Source organism: Eriocheir sinensis, chromosome 37, assembly GCF_024679095.1.
Source record: "Eriocheir sinensis breed Jianghai 21 chromosome 37, ASM2467909v1, whole genome shotgun sequence".
Classification (NCBI taxonomy): domain Eukaryota; kingdom Metazoa; phylum Arthropoda; class Malacostraca; order Decapoda; family Varunidae; genus Eriocheir; species Eriocheir sinensis.
The window spans coordinates 12,258,916-12,284,070 of record NC_066545.1 but is presented as its reverse complement, the minus strand read 5'-3'; the positions used below and the strand labels follow the sequence as shown (position 1 = coordinate 12,284,070).

The 25,155-nt window shown below is 45.2% G+C and overlaps 1 protein-coding gene across 1 annotated transcript in view; it reads right to left on the bottom strand.

The window, feature by feature from the left end:
• LOC127008254 (probable G-protein coupled receptor 21) overlaps positions 1-25,155 on the bottom strand; it is a 63,987-nt gene that overhangs the window by 1,785 nt on the left and 37,047 nt on the right. Inside the window, exons 3-5 of the mRNA XM_050880007.1 lie at positions 19,025-20,006; positions 13,498-13,729; positions 1-769 (exon numbers count right to left, since the gene is read on the bottom strand). The exon at positions 1-769 is cut by the window's left edge and continues 1,785 nt beyond it. Of these exons, the coding sequence (XP_050735964.1) occupies positions 175-769; positions 13,498-13,729; positions 19,025-19,349 (1,152 nt within the window). The 5' untranslated portion in view covers positions 19,350-20,006 and the 3' untranslated portion in view covers positions 1-174. The remainder of the gene's footprint in view (positions 770-13,497; positions 13,730-19,024; positions 20,007-25,155) is intronic.

The following is a 25,155-nucleotide window of genomic DNA, read 5'->3' as shown; positions in this document are numbered from 1 at the left end:
GAACATTTTGATGACGTCCACGAGTCCCCGCCCCGCGTCCTCGGCGGCGGTCCGGGCGGGGGGACCTTGAGCATGAGCATCGCACATCCTTGACACCACACGCGCCGCGCCTCCACTATGCACTATACATGGAAGAAGTTATACACTGCGCCGCGCACGCCGACACTCTTAGGATCAGTACTCGAGGATGAGCTCGGCGTTGCGGGCCTTTCTCTGGCAGAACAGCGAGAGGCAGAAAAGCCTGAGGCCGCGGCGGAACTTGGGGCTCATGGCCACGTAGATCACCGACTTCCAGCACGAGTTCAGGGCGCCCAGCCAGAAGACGGCGAAGTGAAGGAACCGCACCTCGATGTGGGTGCCGGACATGTACTCGTAAGTGCGCACGCCCACGCAGGGGCCCCAGGACAGCCAGAAGGCCACCACGAGCACGAAGGACATGGCGTGGTCGGGGTTGGCCAGGTTGGAGGTGAGCGCCGTCACGAACTCCTTGTCCTGGCCCACCACGCAGGTCTTGAGGCGGCGCATGGTATTGAAGATGTAGCCGTAGGTGTAGAAAAGGGTGATGAGGGTCGGCCCCAGCACCATGGGCACCAGCGTCATGGCGTAGGCAATCATGCTGCCCCAATCCAGCCAGCACACGTACGCCTCGCCGTCCCAGTGCGACGAGTTGTTGAAGCCGAGCAGCGGCGGGCAGCACAGCATCATGGAGGTGACCCACGTGAACACCACCCAGCACTGGCAGCGCGTCTTGGTCTGCACCGTCTCGTACCTGCAACGGGGAGCGGGAGTGAGTTACACCTGAGGAAACACTGTGTTGGCTGGCTCTTCCTTGCCCCCTAACCTAACCTAACCTAACCTAAACTAACCTAACCAAACCAAACCAAACCAAACCTAATCTAACCAAACCAAACCTAACCTAACCTAACCTAACCTAACCAAACCAAACCAAACCAAACCTAATCTAACCTAACCAAACCAAACCAAACCTAACCTAACCTAACCTAACCTAACCAAACCAAACCAATCCTAATCTAACCTAACCAAACCAAACCAAACCTAACCTAACCTAACCTAACCTAACCTAACCAAACCAAACCAAACCAATCCTAATCTAACCTAACCAAACCAAACCAATCCTAATCTAACCTAGCCAAACCTAACCTAACCTAACCTAACCTAACCAAACCAAACCAAACCAATCCTAATCTAACCTAACCAAACCAAACCAAACCTAATCTAACCTAACAAAACTTAACCTAACCTAACCAAACCTTACCAAACCTAATCTAACCAAGCCTAACCAAACCTAATCTAACCAACCCACACCAAATCAAACCTAACTTAACCTAACCAATTCTATCCAATCCATACCCCCTCACCTTAGGAAAACTGTATTGGCCGTCTCTTCCTCGCCCCCTAACCTGACCTAACCCAACCAAACCAAACCTAATCAAACCTAATCTAACCTAACCAAACCAAACCAAACCTAACTTAACCTAACCAATTCTATCCATTCCATACCCCCTCACCTTAGGAAACACTGTATTGGCCGTCTCTTCCTCGCCCCCTAACCTAACCTAACCTATCTCCCTTACCCTCTCACCATAGGAAACACCGTATTGGCAGCTTTAGAAACACTGTATTGTCTTATATTGGTTACCCAGCCCCCATTTGTAGCCTTTTAGAGATGCATTTTTTCCGCCCTCCCGAAAAAAAATAATTAACACACACACACACACACACACACACACACACACACACACACACACACACACACCATATAAAACACGTACATACACAAATAACAACCCCCGTCGCATCCACCTGTGATCATAATTACCTGCAGTACGCTCCCATCCATCACCTTTATGCATCTAATTAAGCCGCGCCTCATGCAGGGTCACGATACTAGGTTACTATGGAGCCGTGAGAAGGGGGGGGGGAGCAGGGGGGGGGGATGAGAAGGGGTGGTTGAGAGAGACGGGATACTATTGCACGTGGAGGGAGGGAGGTTAGGTGGGTGAGGAGGTGAGGTGCCTGTGGTGAAGTGAAGTGTGCTGAAGTGAAGTGTGAAGTGTGGTGAAGTGTAGTGAAGTGTGGTGAAGTGTGGTGAAGTGTGGTGAAGTGGAGTGTAGTGTGAAGTGTAGTTAAGTGAAGTGTGCTGAAGTGAAGTGTGAAGTGTGGTGAAGTGTGGTGAAGTGTGGTGAAGTGTGGTGAAGTGGAGTGGAGTGTGAAGTGTAGTTAAGTGAAGTGTGCTGAAGTGTACTGAAGTGTGAAGTGAAGTGAAGTGTACATAAGTTAGCGCATTGAGATGTAGTGAGGTGTCGTGTACAGTGAAGAGGTGCAGAGTATAGTGAAGTGTTTATGGTGAAGTGTAACAACAACAACAACAACAACAACAACAACAACAACAACAACAACAGGCACAGTAACAGGCCAGAGAAGTGATATATACAGCCCAGGGAGGGAGGGGAGACGAAGGCAATTCCCCCCCCCCCCCCCCCCTCACCACCACCACACCCTCGTTTCATTGGGTCTGGGCGAGGGGCTGGACGCGTTCAATTCCCAAAGCAAGACAAACCGAGAGAGGCGACAACACGAAAACAAAACCCAAACAAGCAAACCAAAACAAAGAAGGAAACAAACAAACCTAACCAAGCAAACAACAAACATGGCAAAACAACACGAAAACAAAACCCACCAAGCAAACACACAAACACACATACCAACGAAACAAACAGAACCCAACCAAGTAAATAACAAACAAGCCAAAACAACACGAAAACAAAACCCAAACAAGGAAACACACAAACAAACATACCAGCGAAACAAACAAAACCCAACCAAGCAAACAACAAACAAGCCAAAACAAGACGAAAACAAGACCCCAAGACAAACAAGAAAACATACGAGGGAAACAAACAAAGGCAAACAAGGAAACACTTACACAGAGGAAAACCCCCAACGAGACAAACAAAACCCAAACAATTAAACGAAAATAAACAAACAAGGAGATAAACAACACCCAGCCTAGTACACAGACAAACAAACCTGGTAGTGAGTCAAACAAAACCCAAATAAGCAAACAAACATGGTAGCGAAACAAACATATACAAACAAACAAAAAAGACACAGATAAACAAACAAACAAGCCATAACAAACAGGAAGTAGCAAACATACCATCGAAACAACCAACATAAAGCAGACAAACAAACAAACAAACATACAACCAAAACAAACAATTCAAAGCAAACCAAAACAAACATACCACCATATCGAAACAAACCAAACCAAACAAACAAACAAACATACATAGCAACGAACCCCCCCCCAAGAAAAAAAAAGAAAAAAAAGCTCTGCGTCAGACTTGAGCGCCAACAGGTGGAGGCAACCTTAGAAGCCTTAGAACTTTTACACAGGTGAATATGCACGCACGCACGCACACACGCACACATACTCGTGCATTTTTTGTTTATTTATTTATTTTTCTTTATTTTTTCGTTCTTGTCTTCTAAAAATCATCTCTTTTTTTCCTCTGTTTTTTCTTTCCTTTTTTCCATCTTCCTTCTCCTCCTTTTTCCTCTCTACCTCCTCCTCTTCTTCCTTCTTCTCCACCTCCTGTTTCTTTACTTCCTTATTCCTTCTCTCCTCCTCCTCCTCCTCCTCCTCCGCCTCCTCCTCCTCCTCGTCTCTCAAAACAAACAAACAAGCAAACACACACACACACACACACACACACACACACACACACACACACACACACACACACACTAGCCTCAAGACACCACCCCACTCTTAAGACTATTCCAATCTCTCTCTCTCTCTCTCTCTCTCTCTCTCTCTCTCTCTCTCTCTCTCTCTCTCGACATTAGAATACTTAACTCCTGACCTTTCTCTAATTCTGAATGGGGGCAAGATAACCTTATGCCCTTCACCACCACCACCACCACCATCACCACCACCACCACCACCACCATCACCACCACCATCACCACCACCTCCACCACCTGTTCCTCCCTCACCTTTGTTTTAACGAGTCTCTCCCACACTATTTCCTCTCATTAGTACCTTCCTAGTCCACCTTTCCCCTTCTTCTTTTCCTCTTCCTCTTCCTCTCCCCTTCTGTTCGTTAAAGTTCCTAATCAGCTGAAAATGGTCTAAGCTATCATCATCACCTTCCTTTTGAATTCGTTTCCTCTCCTTCTTCTTTTCTTCTTCTTCTTTTCCTCTTCTTCTTTTCTTTTCTTCTTCTCCTCCCTTTCGATTCGCTTAAATTCCCTATCAGCTGAAAATGATCTTATCTATCACCATCATATTCCCTTTTTATTCCTTTCCTCTCCTTCTCCTTCTTCTTTTTCTTCTTCTTCTTCTTTTTCTTCTTCTTGTTCTTCTTGTTCTTCTTGTTTTTCTTGTTCTTGTTCTTGTTCTCGTTCTTGTTCTTCTCTTTCAACCCCCTTTCCTTTTCGATTCGCTAAGTTCCCAATCAGCTGAGAATGTTCGTAACTATCATATCACCCCTTTTTATTTCCTCTTCATTTTCTTCTTCTTCTCCTCCTCTTCCTCTTCCTCTCCCTCTCCCCTTCTATTCGCTAAGTCCCCTATCACCTGAAAATGGTGTAAGCTATCATCATCACCTCCCTTTTTAATTCTCTCTTCTTCCTCTTCCTTTTCTTCTTCTCCTCCTCCTCCTCTTCCTCTTCCTCCTCTTCCTCTTCCTCCTCTTCCTCTCCCCTTCTATTCGCTAAGTCCCCAGTCAGCTGACAATGTGCTTAACTATCATCATCACCTCTTTTAATTCCCTTCTTCCTTTTCTTCTTCTTCTTCTCCTCCCTCTTCTTCTCTTCCACCTTTCCTCTCCGATTCGCTTAAGTTCCCAATCAGCTGACAATGCGCTTAACTATTATCATCACCTCTTTTAATTCCCTTCTTCCTTTTCTTCTTCTTCTTCTCCTCCCTCTTCTTCTCTTCCACCTTTCCTCTCGATTCCCTTAAGTTCCCAATCAGCTGACAATGTGCTTAACTATTATCATCACCTCTTTTAATTCCCTTCTTCCTTCTTTCTTTTCTTCTTCTCCTCCTCCTATTTCTCTTCCTCTCCCCTTCTATTCCCTTAAGTTCACAATCAGCTGACAATGTGCTTAACTATTATCATCACCTCTTTTAATTCCCTTCTTCCTTCTTTCTTTTCTTCTTCTCCTCCTCCTATTTCTCTTCCTCTCCCCTTCTATTCCCTTAAGTTCACAATCAGCTGAGAATGCTCGTTACTATCATATCACCTTCCCTTTTAATTCCTTCCTCTTCTGCTTCTTCTTCTCCTCTTTCCCCCTTTCCCCCTTCCTTCTCCTATTCCCTCACCTTTCCTTTTAATTCCTTCCTCTTCTACTTCCTTTTCTTCTTCTCCTCTTTCCCCCTTTCCTCTCCTATTCCCTCACCTTCCCTTTTAATTCCTTCCTCTTCTGCTTCCTTTTCTTCTTCTCCTCTTCCTCCTCTTCTTGATGATCATAGCAATTCAATAAGGACTTAGGATGGATAGAGTGGCTGTGTGGGAGCTTGCTTAGGAGTGGAGGAGGCGAGTGAGTGAAGCGACGCGCCCCCAGATGTATGCTCCCCGTTATTTAGTTAGTTAGTTCTTTCGTAAGCACTGTCGTTTTTTTGTCTGGGTCAGTTCTATTTTTGTTCTCTTCTTTGTTACTGAAAACACACACACACACACACACACACACACACACACACAGACCTAACTCGACCTTTCCTCTCTCTCTCTCTCTCTCTCTCTCTCTCTCTCTCTCTCTCTCTCTCTCTCTCTCTCTCTCTCTCCAAGACTCTGAAAAGGGCAGCCTCGAGGCATACCTGTCAGCCTGAATAATGTGTGTGTGTGTGTGTGTGTGTGTGTGTGTGTGTGTGTGTGTGTGTGTGTGTGTGTGTTCGTTCGTTCGTCAGTCCACGTCATCACACCTTCCCCATACGATCAGGTAACCTTTCCCTCCTCACGCTCAGGTAGGTATTCTTGTCTACCTGAGCTCACCTGTATAATGTATCACCCCCCGTCCCCCTTTTTTCAACCTCATATGTAAAGGCAAATGCCACCTCACAGCGACTTACGGTACCAGTGGCCTGTAATTTTTGTTCACTTTGTGCGTGGCGGTTATGGGTGGTTAGGTGTGATTAGGTTAATTTAGGTGTGGTTAGGCTTTGGGTATGTTTGGTTGAGTTTGGTTTGGTTAGGCTTTGGTTAGGTTAGGGTTAGGTAAAGTTAGGTTAAGTTTTGGATAGGTTATGTTTGGTCAAGATTGGTTAGGTTAGGTCAGGTTAGGTTTTGGATAGGTTATGTTTGGTCAAGATTGGTTAGGTTAGGTCAGGTTAGGTTTTGGATAGGTTAGGTTAGAATGTGTGTGGGTATGTTTGGTTAAGATTGGTTAGATTTTGATTAGGTTTCGGATAGGTTATGTTATGTTAGGTTTTGGATACGTTAAGCTTGTTCTAGGTTAGTTTGGTTAGGTTAGGTTAGGTCAGGTTAGGTTAGGTTAGGATGTGTGTGGGTATGTTTGGTTCAGATTGGTTTGGTTTGGTTAGGTTTTGGTTAGGTTTTGGATATGTTATGTTAGGTTAGGTTTTGGATAGGTAAAGTTTGGTCAAGATTGGTTTGGTTTGGTTAGGTTAGGTCAGGCTAGGTTTGGGATAGGTTAGATTAGGATGTGTATGGGTAAAAACTGTGTATGTTTGGTTAAGACTGGTCCTTCCACCTCGTCTTTGGCCCACCTTCTACCCACCACTCTCCACCTCACTCCACTCTCGCATTAACAACATTCCCGAAGATGAGTGTTTGCTTGCTACCCGCCCGAACGTCTCTCCTCCAAGAAATAGAAATGGCTTACGTGTGCTTCAGGCTGTTCAAGGAAAGCTGCGACGAGTAAACATAAACTATTGAAATACCGCGTGGAAAGGTGAAGGTAAGGCTAAGAAATGTGTTGGGTTGAAAGGATTGACTGGCTGGTTTCTCGAGTCTTTGGTAATGGAGTAGTAGTAGTAGTAGTAGTAGTAGTAGTAGTAGTAGTAGTAGTTGGGATAGAAGTAATATTATAGTGATGAAAGAGAGCAGAGGGTCAAAATATATCCGTTCCCTGATGTGATTGTTTAGCTTTTGACGTGAAGAAGAAGAAGAAGAAAAAAAAGAAGAAGAAGAAGAAGAAGAAAAGAAAAGAATAAAAAAAAGAAAAAGGAGAAGAAAAAAGAGAAAAAGGAAAAGAAAAAGAAAAGAAAAAGAAGACGAAGAAGAAAAAGAAGAAGAAGAAGAAGAAGGAAACGAGGATAAAGAAAAAAGCAATAATATGATGTTAGAAGAAAAATGAAAACAACTTGATAATGAAAGATAAAACCAAAACGATGACAACTGAAGAAAAAAAATAAAATTAAAGAAAACAACAATATGATAACACAAGAAAATCAAGAGTAACATGATAATAAAAACAAAACATAAAACAATAACGATGAAAAAATAGAAGAAAAAGAAAAGAAAAAGAAAAAAAATCAGCCCCCCTCTACCCCCCAAAATCAGCCCCCTCTACCCCCCAAAATCAGCCCCCCTCTACCCCCCAAAATCAGCCCCCCTCTACCCCCCAAAATCAGCCCCCTCTACCCCCCAAAATCAGCCCCCTCTACCCCAGCCCCCCCCTAAGAAAAAAAAAAAAACGTCGTGCAGGTGTCGATAACTCAAGACATTAAGTGTTAAAACAGGTATGTGTGTTTCGTGATGGGGGTGTACTGATGGGGGTGGGTGGGTAGGGGGGGGGGCAGGTGAGGGTGAATGAATATGCAGCGAAACACGAGTCAAGGTAGTGAGTGTTCCATGTAGAATGTGGCTCCCCCTTCCTCCTCCCCTCCCCTCTCTTCCTCTCCCCTCTATGCCTTCTCCCCTTTCTCCTCCCCTTCTTCCCTTCCCTTTCCCTTCCCTTTGTATTTTTTATCCTCCCCTTCCTTCCCCCTCCTTGTTCCTCCCCTCTCTTCCTCTCCTATCTATTCCTTCTCCCCTTCCTCCTTCTCTTCTTCCCTTCCCTTTCTCATCCCTTTCCATTTCTTATCCTCCCCTTCCTTCCCTCTCCTCTTTTCTCCCATTCTCCTCCCCTTCTTCCCTTCCCTTTCCCCTCCCTTTCCATTTCTTATCCTCCCCTTCCTTCCCTCTCCTTTTTTCCTCTCTTTCTCCTCCACTCCCTTCCTTTTCTCCCTCTTCCCCTTTTCCCTCCCTTTTCTACTCTTCCTCTCCCTTCCTCGCTCTCCTCCCTTAACGTTTCTTCTTTCCCCTCTCCTTCTCCCCTCCCCTTCCTTCCCCTTCCTCTGTGTAGTGAAATAGAAGACGGAGTAGCGAGTGTTCCGTAACCTTTCTTCCCCTCCCCTCCCCTTCTTCCCCTTCCCTTCCCTTCCCTTCCCTTCCTCTTTCTCGTCCTCTCCCTTCCTTTCCGAGCCATCCCCACCTCTTCCCCTCTCCTCTCTTCTTTTTTTTGTCCTCCTCTCCCCTCTTCTCCCCTCGTTCCCTTCCCCCTCCCCATCTCCCCTCCCCTCCCCCATCCGTGATCTATCGAAACACAAACCAAGGTAGTGTTCCGTGTAGAATGACTCCCCTCCCCTCCCCTCCCCTCCTTCCCTTTATCTCCCTTCCCATTCCCCTCCCTGTCCCCTCTATCGTTTTACACCCCAACCTTTCCATTCCTTCCCTCCTCTCACACCCTCTCCCCTCCCCTCTCTACCATGTACATATCCCCCTTCCCCTTCCTCCCTATCTCCCTCTTCTCCCTCCCCTTCTCCCCTCCTTTCTTTCACTACCATGTTGCATCTAATCCTTTCCCTTCCCTTCCTTCTTTCTCCTTCTTTTCCATTTCCTTCCCTCCTCTACCCCTTCCTCACTACCATGAACATTTCCTACTCTTCCATGTTACACCTCAGCCTTTCCTCCTCTTCCTCCCCTTCCCCTTCCTTTACTCTCCCCCTTCCCCTCTAGCCTTTCCATTTCCTTCCCTCCTCTACCCTCCCTCTCTACCATGAACACTCCGCCCTCTATCCTTTTACACCTAAGCCTCTCCGCCTCTTCCTCCCCTTCCCTCCCCTTCCTTTACTCTCCCCCTCTCCCTCTAGCCTTTCCTTCCCCTTCCTCTCCACACAACCCCCACCCTCCCCTCTCCATGATACAACTAAATACACACTGATCTAGAATTTACGGTTAGAATTTCATGATACTTAGAAATTGATCTTTTATGGGTGATTTTACGTGAATAATTAAAAGTGCTTATTGCTTATTTTCGTTTTCTCCTTCCTTTCTCCTTCCTTTCTCCTCCCCTCCCTTCCCTTCACCTCTTTCCTCCCCCCTCTCCCCTCTCCCCTTCCGTACTCTACCTCAAGAACAAAAAATGAAAGTGCAGTGTTCCCCGAAATGTTAATAAATAAAGTAACAGTTTCGGGTAGTTGCGTGTGAATGGCTGCACGCGTCACCGGTTTACAGGCCGCTGAATAAACCATCGTTATGCCCCCGTGTTTTATCCGAGCGGGTGTTGATTCGCCATTCCTTGCGCGGCCGTACGTCAGTGGTGGGGGCTCCTGACGACGTGACCTTGAGGCTTCTTTGCTTGCTTGCTTGCTTTTTCGTTCAGGTAAGTTTTTATTCTTGGGGGAAGGTTGGAGAATCTGTTTTGAGGCTCTTTACGACGTGACCTTAAGGCTTCTTTGCTTGCTTGCTTGCTTTTTCGTTCAGGTAATTTATTAGTCTTGGGGGAAGGTTTGAGAATCTGTTTTTTTTGTTTGTTTTCTTTATTCTTCAAGTTGCTGACGTCTTTTTATAGCGTCCTTTTCATATAGACGTGACCTTGAGGATTCTTGCTTGCTTGCTTTTTCGTTCAGGTAATTTTTCAGTGTTGGGGGAAGGTTTGAGAATTTTTTGTTGTTGTTTTCTTTATTTTTCAAGTTGCTGGCGGCTATTCATGGCGTCCCTTTCATACAGACGTGACCTTGAGGCTTCTTGCTTGTTTGCTTTTTCGTTCAGGTAATTTTTCAGTCTTGGGGGGAAGGTTTGAGAATTTGTTGTTGTTTTCTTTATTTTTCAAGTTGCTGGCGGCTCTTCATGGCGTCCCTTTCATATAGACGTGACCTTGAGGCTTCTTTGCTAGCTTGCTTTTTCGTTCAGGCAATTTCTCATTTTGGGGGAAGGTTGGAGAATTTCTGTTTTGTTGTTGTTGTTTTCTTTCTTTATTTTTCAAGTTGCTGGCGGCTATTCATGGCATCACTCTTATACAACACATGACCTTGAGGCTTCTTTGCTTGCTTGCTTGTTTTTTCGTTCAGGTGACTTTTCAATCTTGGGGAGAAAGTTAGAGAATTTTTTTTTTTCTTTGTTCAAGTTGCTGACGGCTCTTAATAGTGTCCCTTTCATGTAGACGTGACCTTAAGGCTTCTTGCTTTCTTTCTTTCGTTCTGGTAGCTTTTCAGTCTTGGGGAGATTTGGGAATTTATGGATTTTTTTGGGTCTTCTTTCTTTATCTTTTAAGTTGTATATTTATTTTGTTGTATGTGTTTTAAACCTTGGTGAGCGTTTTTTTTTTTTTTTGCATTCAAGTCATTTTTCTTTCTTGGGGAGGTTTGAGAATCCCTGGATATTTTTGTTTTTATCATTCCTTATCCTTCATGTTGTCTATTTTGTTGTATGTGATTTGATTAAAGCCCAGGCGTGTTTTCTTTCATTTAAGTCGTTTTCAATTCATTCATTCAAGTGGATTTTCTGGGTTTTCTTTCTTTATTCTCCAAGTTGTATATTTTGTCGTATGTGATTTAAAGCCTTGGCGTGTTTTCTCTCATTCAAGTCGTTTTCAATTCATTCATTCAAGTGGATTTTCTGTGTTTTCTTTCTTTATTCTCCAAGTTGTATATTTTGTCGTATGTGATTTAAAGCCTGGGCGTGTTTTCTCTCATTCAAGTTGTTTTTCATTCATGGGGAACGCTGCGGCACTTTTAAGCAGACGTGACCTTGAGGCTTTCTTACCTGTGTGCGTGTGAGAGTGTGTGTGTTTGTGTGTGTGTGTGTGTGTGTGTGTGTGTGTGTGTGTGTGTGTGTGTGTGTGTGTGTGTGTGTTCTTTTTTCTTTCGTTGAGGTAATTTTTCAGTCTTGGGGAAGAATGTTCACAAGGTGCGTGGTGGTTTTGGGTAGTTAGGTGTGCTTAGGTTAGTTACGGTACGTGTGGTTAGGCTGTAGGTATTAGGTTGGTATTGGTTTGGCATGGTTAGGTTAGGTTAGGTTATGCTTTGGAGAGGTTAGGTTAGGTTAGGTTACGTGTGGTCAGGCTGTGGGTGTTAGGTTGGTATTGGTTTAGCATGGTTAAGTTAGGTTAGGTTATGCTTTTGAGAGGTTAGGTTAGGTTAGGTCACGTGTGGTCAGGCTGTGGGTGTTAGGTTGAGATTGGTTTGGCTTGGTTAGGTTAGGTTAGGTTATGCTTTGGAGAGGTTAGGTTAGGTTAGGGTAGGTTACGTGTGGCTAGGTTAAGCGTATACTAGGTTGAGAATGGTTTGGCTTGGTTAGGTTTTGGTTAGGTTAGGTTTGGGACAGGGGATTTCGGAAGGGTTAGTTTTTTTTCCTTTCTTGGTGTTAGGTTATGTACGTGTTATATACCATCTCTTGCTGCTTACCTTGAGGCTACTTTCGTGAACGTTTTATTTCATTCATTTTCCATTCTCTGTAAATCTTGAAAACTTTTTTATTTGGATTTTCTTTATTTATTCTTCAAGTTGTGCATCTGTAGTACTACGTATGGAACTCCTGTTATTTAGAAGGGTTCATTTTTTTTAACGTTTTTACATATTTCTTTGAGGGAGTTTTATTACTTTACGAACTTTTCTCTTTTTCCTATTGTCTATCATCGCATTTGAGGGTTTCTCATTTTCTAACACTGTCTCATTACTTATACGAAACACTGATACTGATTCCTAACCTAAGCCGGGCCGGGTGTTGAAACTATTTAGCCACAATTCAGAAATATGCGGGACAATACTGCAAAAGGATTCCCTCACACACACGCGGCGCCTCACAAAACTACGCTTAGTCACGGTTAAGCTTGACCTATTCTCTGCGTGTACACCTTCCCGTTTTATTTTGTTATTTTTTTTTTTATCTCCCAGCCACGTGACCGACCTTCAGCATACGGTCTAACACGCACGCCATTCTTACCTTCTCCTCGCCTCCCACCTCTCCTCCCTCTTTCTCCTCCTCCTTCTCGCCACCTCCCTCTTCCTCCCTCCTCTCCTCCTTACTTCCTCCTCGCTCCCCCACCTCTCCTTCTTTCTCCTCCTCCTTCTCGCCCCCTTTCTCTTCCTCTCTCCTCTCCTCGCCCCCTTCCTCCTCCTCCCTTCTTCTCCTCCTCCTCCTCCTCCTCGCCCCCTCCCTCTTCCTCTCTCCTCTCCTTCTTACTTTCTCGCCTCCTCCTCCTCCATCCCTCCTTCCCTCTTTCGTGAATCCAGTTTCGTGTTGTATGTTTGTCTTTTTTTTCTTCATGTAATGTTTAGACAAATACGTGACATTCTTTTCGTGTTGTGAATGACTTCCTGTTTTCCTTTCCTTGTTGGGGTTACATAAGTTTTTCTCTCAGTTGTTTTTCTTCTTTTTTGTCTTCTCTTTTTTTTTTTGGTATTGTTCTTGTACGTGTTTTTCTTTTTTCTTCTTTTACCTATTATTCTTTATTTTGGCCTTGTTCCTGTTGTTCTTCTTGCTCTTGTTCTTCTTGTTCATCGTTCTTCTTTTCTTTTTGTTCTTTTTCTTCTTCTTTTATTTATTTTCTTCTTGTTTTTCTTGTCCTTGTTCCTATTCCACTTCTTGTTCCTTTTCTAGTTCTTGTTCTTCATCTTTTTTTCTTTCTTCTTCTTCGTCTACTTTTTCTTCTTCTTTCTTCATCATCATCTTCTTCTTTTCCTTCTTCTTCTTTTTCTTCTTCTCATTATTAAAGGCCCCGTGTTTAAATGGTGACTATTCATGCTTATAATATTTTTTTCACACATTTCTTGCTATTATTTCATGTTTTTAACCTAGTGAATTTCCTTTATTTTTTCCTTTTTTTTTTTTACCACACATTACCCTCATTACTAACGAACTGATGTATCCAGTTTTCCCCCCCATCACACACACACATTTACCACTTCCTTCCATTCAACCCTCCCCTCAACATATTACCTTCAAAAACAAAAACAAAAACACATCTTCCACATACATACACCCACAAAAAAACATCTTCCACCCCCCTCCACAAACATTAAACACATCTTCCACACATCTTCCACACATCCACACAAACCCTCCATCTACTCAACCACCCACCCATATCACACTCCCTAAAACAAACACATAACACACACACAAACACACACGCCTTTCAACTTCCCTCTCCCAATCCCCCACACACCCTCACCCAAACACACCTGCCCCCCCGACCCATATCACCTGCCAGACCTCCAAAACAAACCCACAAACTCACCTGAGCGGTTTTCTGATGGCCAGGTAACGGTCGACGCTGATCCACATGAAGGTGTAGAGCTGGGCGAACCAGAGCGTGGTCTCGAGGTAGCCCGCCAGCCCACAGACCATGTCGCCGTAGACCCAACGCTGCACCAGGGCGGGGTACACGCTCAGGGGCACCACCACCACCCCCGCCACCAAGTCAGACACGCCCAGAGACATGAGGTAGTACATGATCACGTCCTTGGGGCCTGGAAGGTGTGAAAGTGTGAGCGACTGGTTTGGTTGAGTTAGGTTAGGTTAGGTTAGGTTAGGTTAGTGAGAGGCAAGGCTAGGTTAGGTTAGGTTAGGTTAGTGAGAGTAGGTTAGTGAGAGGTTTGGTTAGGTTAGGTTAGGTTAGTGAGAGGCAAGGCTAGGGTAGATTAGGTTAGGTTAGTGAGAGTAGGTTAGTGAGAGGTTTGGTTAGGTTAGGTTAGTGAGAGGTTAGGTTAGGTAGGTCAGGTTGGGTTGGTGAGAAGTTGCGTTAGGTTAGGTTAGGTTGAGGGAGGACGAGTAAGAGAGGGAGTGATTGGATTGGAAAGTAGGAAGGGAGAAAGAAAGATAAGAAAAAATGAGGGACGAATGGGAAAAATTAAAATGATGAGAGGAAGAAAGAGGAGGGAGAAATGGAAGGAAAGAAAGAAAGAGGGAAATGAAGAAGAAAGTAGGTACAAACAGATACACATATAGGCAAGTAAACGAATCATCAAACACACAGATATCAACTTTGAAAGAGCAGCTGGAATGGAGGGAAAGAAGGAATGGGAAAGAGAAGAATAGACAGACAAAAAAAAAAAAAAAAACCAGACAGATAAACCATCACACAGACAAATGACCAAAATATTAGTGCAACCACCAAAGGGCAATATGGTGTGAGAATATATACCAGGGACAGTACAGGTTGGGTTTAAGGTTCTGGCTGTAGGTGTGTCGGGGCATGAGTGAGATTAGGTGAACAAATGAACAGGTGTGCTGGGAGGAACGAGGATGCAAATAGTACTGAATGAAGGGTGTTAGAAGAAGGGGGTGCAGGGCCAGTAGGGATGTGGAGAGGTGGAATGGTGTGGCTTATGGTTAGTACGAGGTGTGGAGAGAGGTGTGGCAAGGTATCTATGGGTAGGTAAGAAGGGGTTGTAGGGACAGAAGAGGTATGGATAGGTGGAATGGTGTGGTTTATGGTTAGTACTGGATGTGAGAGAGGTGTAGAATGTATATGTGGTTAGGTAAGAAGAGGGTGTCGCTTACTCGAGTGTGGGCGAAACTTCATGATGTGGGTGTATTGAAAGCGTGATAAGGCGTACTGAAGACGGTGGGTGTGGGTGTGATTCTTGATTACGCAGCCTGACACGTGTAGATCGGCCGGGCGTTGCGTGTTAATGGTGATGATGGGGGTGATAGTGATGGCGGGGTGACCTTATGGAGTTGGAAAGTGTAAATGGTGGGGGGGAAGGATTTTAAGTGTGTGTGTGTGTGTGTGTGTGTAACCAGTCATTCTAATTTTCTTCTCCTGTCCAACCCTTTCTTTTCCTCCTTGTCTTCTTTTTGTCCTCTTTCCTTTTTCCTCTTTCTTTTTCCTCTCTCTGAATTTCATGTGTCTGTGTCTGTCTGTGCCCTTGTGTCTTCTTCCTTTCCTCTTTTTGTCCTCTTTCAATTTTCCTCTTTCTCTTTGTCCTCTTCCCTTTTTCCTCTTCTTTTTGTCCTCTTTCCTTTTTCCTCTTTCTCTTTGTCGTCTTTCCTTTTTCTTCCTCCTCTTTTTGTCCTCTTTCAGTTTTCCTCTTTCTCTTTGTCCTCTTCCCTTTCTCCTCTTCCTCTTTGTGTGTGTGTGTGTGTGTGTGTGTGTGTGTGTGTGTGTGTGTGTGTGTGTGTGTGTGTGTGTGTGTGTGTGTGTGTCTGTGTGTGTGTGTGTGTGTGTGTGTGTGTGTGGCGAGGCGGACCCAGTTTGGTGCAGAAAAGGCAGTTTTTGATTGATCATTGTGACGTCACCACTGCAACACGAGGCCAAGCTGTGTGTGTGTGTGTGTGTGTGTGTGTGTGTGTGTGTGTGTGTGTGTGTGTGTGTGTGTGTGTGTCGTTGATCCTCGTTATAAGCGCTGTTTTTTTTCGTTTATTTTCGTATCTTTAAAAAAAACGAAGTAAAAGTCATCATAAAATTTTCTCATGTTTTTTTTTAACGTTTTTTGGAGTTAGAATTAAACACAAACACACACACACACACACACACACACACACACACACACACACACACACACACACACACACACACACACACACACACACACACACACACCGTGACAGCACCTTTTAAATGTATACGTTCGTCTGAGGTAAACACGTCAATACCTGTGAGTTTGAACACCTGACACACACCTGACTTGCCCAAACATTCCCGACAGAACTTCACAATTTTTCTTCACTTTCTATAATCAAAACAAACAATCATAGCCTTCCAAATCTAATACTATCAACCTTTTTAACTTTTATTTTCTCAGTAGTAAGTAGTATCTAACATTTCCTTCCTTTTAAGTCTACTATCTGTATCATTTCCCTTTCTTTAGTAATATCTAACTATACTTTCTTTCTAATCTTAATATCTACATCTTTTCAATTTCTTTAGTAATATTCAATAATTTTTCATCCTCATCTCAATATCTAGCTACATTTTCTTTTTCTTTTTTCATTCTATTCTTTCATTAATTTTCGTTCATTCTTTTTCATTCATTCATTTTTCACTCATTCATTCTTTCATTCTGCTCTATAATATCTACTTTATATTCACTTACAGCAGAGTTCTTTTATTGGCATTCCACAGTCATCCTTTCAAGAGCTATACTTAGTCCTGATCACATAATCCAGTCCAGACAGCGTCCTCGTTTTAACTTAGTCAATACTCTCAAACATTTATAAAACAACAACATAATAACAACGTAACATTTACACACACACACATTTGATAAGCCTTTCGTAGAGGTTGTTGTGTTCGTATTTCCATGGGTAGTTTTATGAGTCTATTGATAGTTTGACAAGGCTTTTGCACCATGAACGTGAAATAAAACACTGATAAAAACCCGACTAATCCCTCTTGTGACCTTAGAAAATATTTGTTATGAGAGCCGAAAGCGTCTGACAATTTGGGTCTTAAACTTAGATAAATTTAATAGTGCAAATCAGCGTTAATTATTTTTTTTCGCATCTCTTAAAAAGATTAAGTAAAAGTCATCATAAAATTTTCTTTGGAGTTAAAATTAAACACCCTTCGCAGCCCAGCAACCACCAATCAGATTTAACCTTTTTTTTGCATCCATCAATCACGTGCAGCTTGAGTTAGTGAGGGGCGTGGCTTGTTGGTGGGCTGGCCAGTGAGACGCACTTAATCGGGGAAGGGGGAGGGGCTTAATTGCCAAGTTAAGTTGATCAGCGTGTGTAACATAATCCGCCGTCATTAGAGAATCCATTAATTGGCCCCCGAGCAATTAGAGTCAACTACTAATGGAACCTTTTCCTAATTGGACGCTTAAATCATACAAACCGATCCTATTATAATCGTTCACTTGGGTCTCGAAACTAAGCTTGTGAACGGGAACCGTGCGTACAAATTGGTCGTAAACTAAAATCGTGCGTATAAATTGGTGATATAAACTAAAACCATGCGTACTAATTGGTTCTGTAAACTGAAAACGCGCATGTAAACTGGTTTTGTAAACTTGAAATGTGCGTACTAACTGGCCCTGGAGCTTGGAAACATGCGTACAAATTGGTCACGTAGACTAGAAACACGCGTACAAACTGGTCCTGCAACCTGGAAACATGCGTACGAATTGGCCATGTAAACTAAAAACGCGCGTACAAATTGAAGTACCTGACCCAACCCAACACTTTGTAGCCTAATTCAACTAACTCCACTGCTCCTGTAAAATAGAAACGTGCGTACAAAATGGCCCATCAAACTAGAACCGTGCGTACTAAATGGACAACCCAAATCTAACCTAACCCAACACATTTTATATTTACTCTTTTTCCCCGCAACAACAACGACAAAACTCCATCCTCTCCCAGCCTCACTCTTTACCGGATCCGGATCGCAAAAGAGCATCCGCATCGATCCGAGGGAGAGGGGGCGGGGGGGGGGGGCGATCCGGATAGTCGGTACGGTTCCGGGAATGCGGTTGGCGGCGATGCGGTGGTGTGCAGTGAGGTGGACTGTGGCGGGAGGATGTGTGTAGGGGTGGTGGTGGTGGTGGTGGGAGGGGGAAGTGGTGGGGGTATGGTTGTGGTGGGGTATGTACTTGTGTTTAGTTTACCATTGTTGGTGGTTGGGTGTGGGAAAGGGAGGTGGTGTGTGTGTGGGGGTGCGGGTATGATTGTGGTGCGTGTGTTGTGGTGTTGGTGGTGTGTAGGGATGGTGGTGGTGGTGGTGATGGTGGGGGTTGTGGTGTGTGTGTGTGTGGGAGGGAACAGTAGTGTGTGTGTGTGGTTGTGGTACTATGTAAGTGTGTTGTGGGAGTGTATTGCGAGTGTATTGTGTGTGTGTGTTGTGTGTTTTCAAAGTGTGGGTGTGTTTAAAAATGTGTTCTTTTATTTATTTATTTATTTAGAGAGTGTATTTCAAGAGGAGAGCATCAGGACACCTCTCCTCCCGAAATTGACCTCTATTTTGCCCTCTCAACCCTTTCTTATCGGAGTAGTGATTCGCGGGCTTTTATTTTCATTATTGTTTTCTTTTTTTTCTTTGCCCCTGAGCTGTTTCCTTTCCTGTAAAAAAAAAAAAAAGTCTTTGCGTGTTGGAGTGTAAAAACATATTGCAGTAGAACACTTTAGGAACGAGTTAATATGTTTGTCTTGCTTTCGAAAGTGTGGGACATATTGCCTTAGAAAACTTTAGGAGCACCTTCGTATAGTGCTTTGGGATAAGAAGAACATTACATAAACGTGGGAAACGGGTTGTAAGAGAGCGTAGCAGTGCGTCGTTTGGGTGCGGCAGAAATGTGTACTGTTTATGGCAGTGATAGTGAGGCAGGAGGAGGAGGGGAAGACAGGGGAATAGGTCCATAGAGAAAAAGGAGCATACTCATAAAACAAAACGGCTAGAGGAGTAGGTGAGGACAGGTGCAGAGGCGGGGTCGTAGGGGGTGAAGATGGCCAGGATGATGATGATGATGATGACGATAGTGCAGCAATGTTAATAGCGTGTGGGAAGGGGTTTAGGAGAGAGGGAAGGAGGAGAAGAGAACAGGTGTAAAGGTCATGGTCGTTATCTGGCATGGTGATGAAGGCGGCCAGGATGATGATGATGATGATGATGATAGTGCAGCAATGTTCATAGAGTGCGGGAAGGGGTTTAGGAGAGAGGGAAGGAGGAGAAGAGAACAGGTGTAAAGGTCATTGTCGTTCCCTGGCATGGTGATGAAGGCGGCCAGGATGATGATGATGATGATGATAGTGCAGCAATGTTCATAGAGTGCGGGAAGGGGTTTAGGAGAGAGGGAAGGTGTAGGGGTCACGGTCGTTACCTGGCATGGTGATGAAGGTGGCCAGGATGATGATGTTGGAGATGATGATGCCCACGCCGATCACCAGGATGACCAACGCCTGGGCCAAGCTCTCCACCCCCAAATGAGCGCCGCCCGCCATCATCATCATCTCGTCCCCGCCGTACGGAGAGCCCGTGCCGAAGCCCCCGTACGCCGCCGCCCCGCCGCCCCCGTAAGACCCATAGCCCAGCAGGCGCGGGGACGGGGCGGACTGTTCCCCCGGGGGCGTCTCCAGCAGCGGGATGGAGCCCAGTTGCACCTCATCCGCTGGGGCGTCGTCTCCGATCACGGCGCCGCCCACCATGACGCGCGGGGGTGCGGGGGCGCGCGCGAGCCGGGGCGGGAGATACAGCGGGAGAGAGAATAGGAGGAGGAGGAGGAGCGGGGAGGGACAGAGGAAGGAAAGGAAGGAAAGGGAGAGAGGGAAGAGAAAAGAGAAGAGAGGAGGGAGAGAGAGGCTATCACATGGCCCCTACCTGGCGGGGACACGCCGGCACATGAGCCACTGGGGTTATCTGGGGTGGTGCGGCGCGTCGGGGGGGGCGAGCGTGAGGGGTGGGGTGGGAGGGGAGCTTAGTCTTAGCGTGGGGGCCCCCGGGGTGGGTGGGAGCATGTCTGGGGCGTGGAGGACCCTTGACCGTGGGCGTGAGGGGGGGGTGTCTCCCCTGGGGCGCGTCACTGCTTCACTGGGCGGGTGTGGGGGGAGGGGGGCCCGTGTGTGTGGGGGACGCCATCGCCGCCTGCCCCTACCACCTCCTCCACCACGCAGAGTCGCCGCCAGCCGCCCCGACCGTCGCCCGCCGCCGCCGCCCCAACACCATCACCACCTCCACCACTACTCCAAGCAGGGCTGGGGGCGCCGCGCCTTAGCTGGCCGCCCCGCCGCCGGCCGGGGATGGGCGGGGGAAGGACGCGGCCATCGTCACCGCCGCCGCCGCCGCCGCGCTCACCGCCGCCACATCTGGGGAGGAGAGGAAAGGTGAGTCCGTTAATTAAGAGTTGGTCCTCAGACACACCTGTGCACGTTTTGGGACAGGAGGGCGGTCAGGGGGGTCAGGGGCGGCCAGGGGGGTCAGGGGCGGGGAGGGGTGAATGTGCAATGGTCTCAAGGCATCAAGGTGAGTGTACATAAAAGGTTTAAAAGAGTAAAACGTGCCGGTTATTGAGTAAAAGCCACCAGTAGTTATGTTAAAGGTACCAGTAGTTATGTTAAAGGTACCAGTAGTTATGTTAAAGGTACCAGTAGTTATGTTAAAGGTACCAGTAGTTGTAGTAAAAAAAGTATCAATGGTTCTATATAAGGTACCAATAATCATGTAATAAAAAGTACCAGAAAGTGTATAACAAGTACCAGTAGTAATGTTAAAAGTACCAGTAACAGTATAAAAGGTAGCAAAAAGTATTCAAAAGGTACCAGAAAATATCACAAGCTGCCAGTAAGTATTTTAAAGCTCTCACGTTCATTATATTCAACGTATGACTGAACCACCAAACTTAACTTAATCCTCCAACCACTGACAAACAACCTACCTACCTAACTAACTTACTAACCCACTAACTAACTTACTAACCCACTAACTAACTAACTAAATAACTGCCTAACTAACCCACTAACTAACTTACTAACCAACTTATTAACCCACTAACTAACTGACTAACTAACTAACTGCCTGACTAACCAACTAACTAACTTACTAACCCACTAACTAACTAACCAACCCACTAACCCACTAACTAACTAACTAACCCACTTACTAACTACCTAACTAACTACCTAACTTACCCACTCACCAACTATCTAACGGAGTGGCCGGCCCAACGAGGCATTAGTAAGCATTCCCTTCTCTCCTTGCACGACCTTGCGAGAAATGGAAGGCAGTTTGCGAAGTGTTTTTTTTCTTTATTTTGTGACCAGATGCGGCTCGTGCGAAGGAGGAGGAGGAGGAGGAGGAGGAGGAGGAGGAGGAGGAAAGAAAAGAAATAAAGGAGGAGAGAGGAAGGGGGAGGAATATAAAAGTAGAAAGTGCAAGAGAGAGAGAGAGACCATAGCGTGTTTTGTCTATCATCAAATCTTTAAGGTCACACACACACACACACACACACACACACACACACACACACACACACACACACACACACACACACGACCCTCGCCAAACCCTGCAGATAAATTAATTAATAAAAAAAAGATACGAATGACCTTTTTTTTCCATAAGCGTCACGAGGCGAGGGGAATCTTGGGTGACCTTGAACTTTGACCCCTTCCCCTTGACCCTGACCCCTCCCCTCCCCCCCCTTCCTTCCCTCATTCCCTCTTCATCTCCGATATCAGTAGCTAACCCCTATTTTTTTCTTCTTCCTTCCTTCCTTTAACCTTATGATCTCTCTCTCTCTCTCTCTCTCTCTCTCTCTCTCTCTCTCTCTCTCTCTCTCTCTCTCTCTCTCTCTCTCTCTCTTCTCATTTATATGCAATCATCTTCTCCCCTTCTCATCATCTCCCCTTCTCTTCCTCCTCCTCTTCCTCCTCCCTTTCTCCCCTTCACCAGTCAGAGGGGAAAGAAAAAAAGAAAGAAAGAAAGAAAGAAAGAAAGAGAGAATAGTCACGGAAATGAAAAGATAGTGACAGATGGAGAGGAATAAGACAAGGAGAAGAATGGGAGGAAAGAAATGGAAGGGAGGAAGGAGGTGGAGAGAGACAACAGGGAAGGAAATAATAAAAGAAACAGGGAATGAAATGAAGGAGAAAGAGGGGAAGAGGAGACAGAGAGAAGATAGAGGGAAAAAGAAGATAAAGAGAGGAGATAGGAGGAAGGATGAGGAAGGAAATGTAGGAGGGTAGAGGAGGAAGAGTAGGATATATGAGGAGGAGGAAGAAGAGGAGGAGGAGGAGGAGGAGGAGGAGGAGGAGGAGGAGGAGGAAATGCAAGAGGGACATAACTCAGAATAAGACTTACTCACAGGGCGAAGAAGGAAGAGGAAAAAGAGAGAGAGAGAGAGAGAGAGAGAGAGAGAGAGAGAGACGAAGGGAGAGGAAAAAGGAAAAAGGACAAAAAGAGGAAGAGGAAAAAGGAAAAGAGGACAACAAGAAAGAGGGAAAAGGAAAGAGGACAAAAGAAAGAGGAAAACGGGAGAGGACAAAAAGAGAAAGAGGAAAACGGGAAAGAGGAAAAAAAGAGAAAGAGGAAAACGGGAGAGGACAAAAAGAGAAAGAGGAAAAAAGGGAAAAGGAATAAAAAGAGGAAGAGGACACAAGGACACAGACACATGAAATTCAGAGAGAAGGGAAAAGAAAGAGGAAAAATTGAAGAGGACAACAAGAGGACAAGGGGAGAAAGAAAGGGTTGGACAGGAGAAGAAAAGTGGAATGCCTGGCTACACACACACACACACACACACACACACACACACACACACATGCACACACGCACACGCACACGCACACAGGTACACATACACTCTCTAGGTTCACGTTCCCTCTCACTTCTTCCCTCCCTTCCTCCGCCCTTCCTTCCCTCCCTCCCTCCGTTCCCTCCAACCCTTCCTCCTTTCCTCCCTCCCTCCTACCCTCTGAAGCCGCAATGCGCCACCCCACCAATACCCTCCTCCTCCTCCTCCTCCTCCTCCTCCTCCTCCTTCCACTAACTAACCGCCGGCAGTCAGTCTTAGGTCCATCCCAAGCTCGCACACACACACACACACACACACACACACACACACACACACACACACGGCCTATACACGCACTATTACACAATTCTTCCTTGCGTGCAGAGGGGAAGATTATTTTCAAAGGAGGAGGAGGAGGAGGAGGAGGAGGAGGAGGAGGAAAGAAGGAAGGAAAAGTGGAAGGACAAGAAAAAAGAGAGAAAGGGGAAGTGAAGGACTCGCAATAAGAATATGAAGCAATTCTCTCTCTCTCTCTCTCTCTCTCTCTCTCTCTCTCTCTCTCTCTCTCTCTCTCTCTCTCTCTCTCTCTCTCGCAAGCCAAGTAAAGATATGAACATGGCGGTCTCGCATGCACGAACACACACACACACACACACACACACACACACACACACACACACACACACACACACACACACACACACACACACACACACACACACACACACACACTTTTTCGTCCTCTGAGATCATCGATAATTTGTTCTTTAATGAATGTTTGTTTGTTTGTTTGTTTGTTTTTTGCTAGTATGACTTTTCTGTAGTAGTAGTAGTAGTAGTAGTAGTAGTAGTAGTAGTGGAAGAGAAGGAGGAGGAAGAGGAGGACGAAGAAAAACGAAAAAAGAGAGGAGGAAAACTAGACGAAAGGGACAAGGAAGGGGAAGAAGAGGAAGAAGAGGAAAAGGAGGAAGAGGAAGAGGAGGAAGAGGAGGAGGAGGACCAGTAATAGAAGGTTTGCAATGTCGTGTGCGTGGCCAATAGTGTGTGTGTGTGTGTGTGTGTGTGTGTGTGTGTGTGTGTACGATATGATGCGAAGCTTATTTCACCTTTTGACTTTAATTTCAGATTCACTTCTTAAAAAACACCTTCATCTCACTTTCATTAGGCCTTGATTAGACACTTCACCTGCCCTATCATCACCACCACCACCACCACCATCACCATCATCACCATCATCAGGAGAAAAAAATGAGTTTGGTGAAGGTGGAAGAGGAAGAAGATGAAGGAGGAAAGAAGATGAAATACAGGAGAGGAAAACCACCACCACCACCACCACCACCACCATAATTTATCATCACCACCACCACCATCACCACCACCACCACCACCACCACCACCTTCATTACTACCATCACCAAAACCACCATCACTCACATCGCTACCATCATCATCAGCACCATCACCCTTCCCCCCCCCCCCCCCAACCACTCTCTCTAAAGTCTGCGGTGATCTCTCTTCCAATTTCACTACAAGATGAACACTTTCCTTAAAGTTAGACAAACATTTACAAAGTTACACGGCTGACCCTTCTCTCTCTCTCTCTCTCTCTCTCTCTCCGTCTCTCCATCTCTCTCTCTCCCGTTCGTAATATAAACAAGGGCAGGACAAGATGGCGACGCGGTGACGTCACGGCGTTTCGCTAAAATTACACCGTCGCCAAAAATTATGGAGTTTCGGAAGCGCCAATTTCGCGAAGGCTATGCAAATGAGGGAACGGGAAGGAGGGAAGTGGAAGAATGGGAAGGAAGGGGAAGGAAGTAAGGAAGACCGGAAGGAAGGAAGGAAAGAAATATAAATGGAGGAATGCATGAAGGGAGGAGAAGGGATGTTAAGAGGAGAGGAAGGAAGGAAGGAAGGAAGGAAGGAAGGAAGGAAGGCAGGAAGGTAGGAAAGAGAAAGAAAGGAAGGAAGGAAGGAAGGGAATGACTTAGAAAGGAAGGAAGGAAGGTAGGAAAGATAAAAGAAGGAAGGAAGGAAGGAAGGAAGGGAGTGACTTAGAAAGGAAGGAAGGAAGGTAGGAAAGAGTAAGGAATGAAGGAAGGAAGGAAGGGAGTGACTGAGAAAGGAAGGAAGGAAGGAAGGTAGGAAAGAGAAAGGAAGGAAGGAAGGAAGGGAGTGACTTAGGAAGGAAGGAAGGAAGGTAGGAAACAGAAAGGAAGGAAGGAAGAAAGGAAATATGTTACTAAGGAAGGAAGCAGAGAAAGGGTGAAGTACAAGGAAGGAAGGAAGAAGCCGATGAAGGAATGAATGAAGGAAATGAAGGAAATGAAAGGCGACACAAGAGAAAAAAGAAAGGAAAAAGAAAGATAAAAAAGATATGAATGAAGGAAGAAAATGAAAAAGAAGAAAGAAAAGAGAATGAAGGAAGAAGACAATGAAGGAATGAATGAAGGAAATGAAGATGAAAAACGAAAATAAAAAAGAAAGAAAAAAGAAAGATAAAAAGAGATAAGAAAAGGAAACAAGTGGGAAGGTTCAGAAGGAAGAAAAAAAGAGAAGTGAACTTACGAATAAGAAAATAAATAAACCAAGGAAGAAAAGAAGAAAATAAGGACGTAGAAAGGAGAAAAGAAGAGACTGAGAAAAAGAAAACAAAATGAAGGAAAGAAGAAAGCCAGTAGAAGGAGGAAAAGAAGGAAGAGGAGGAGGAGGAGGAGGAGGAG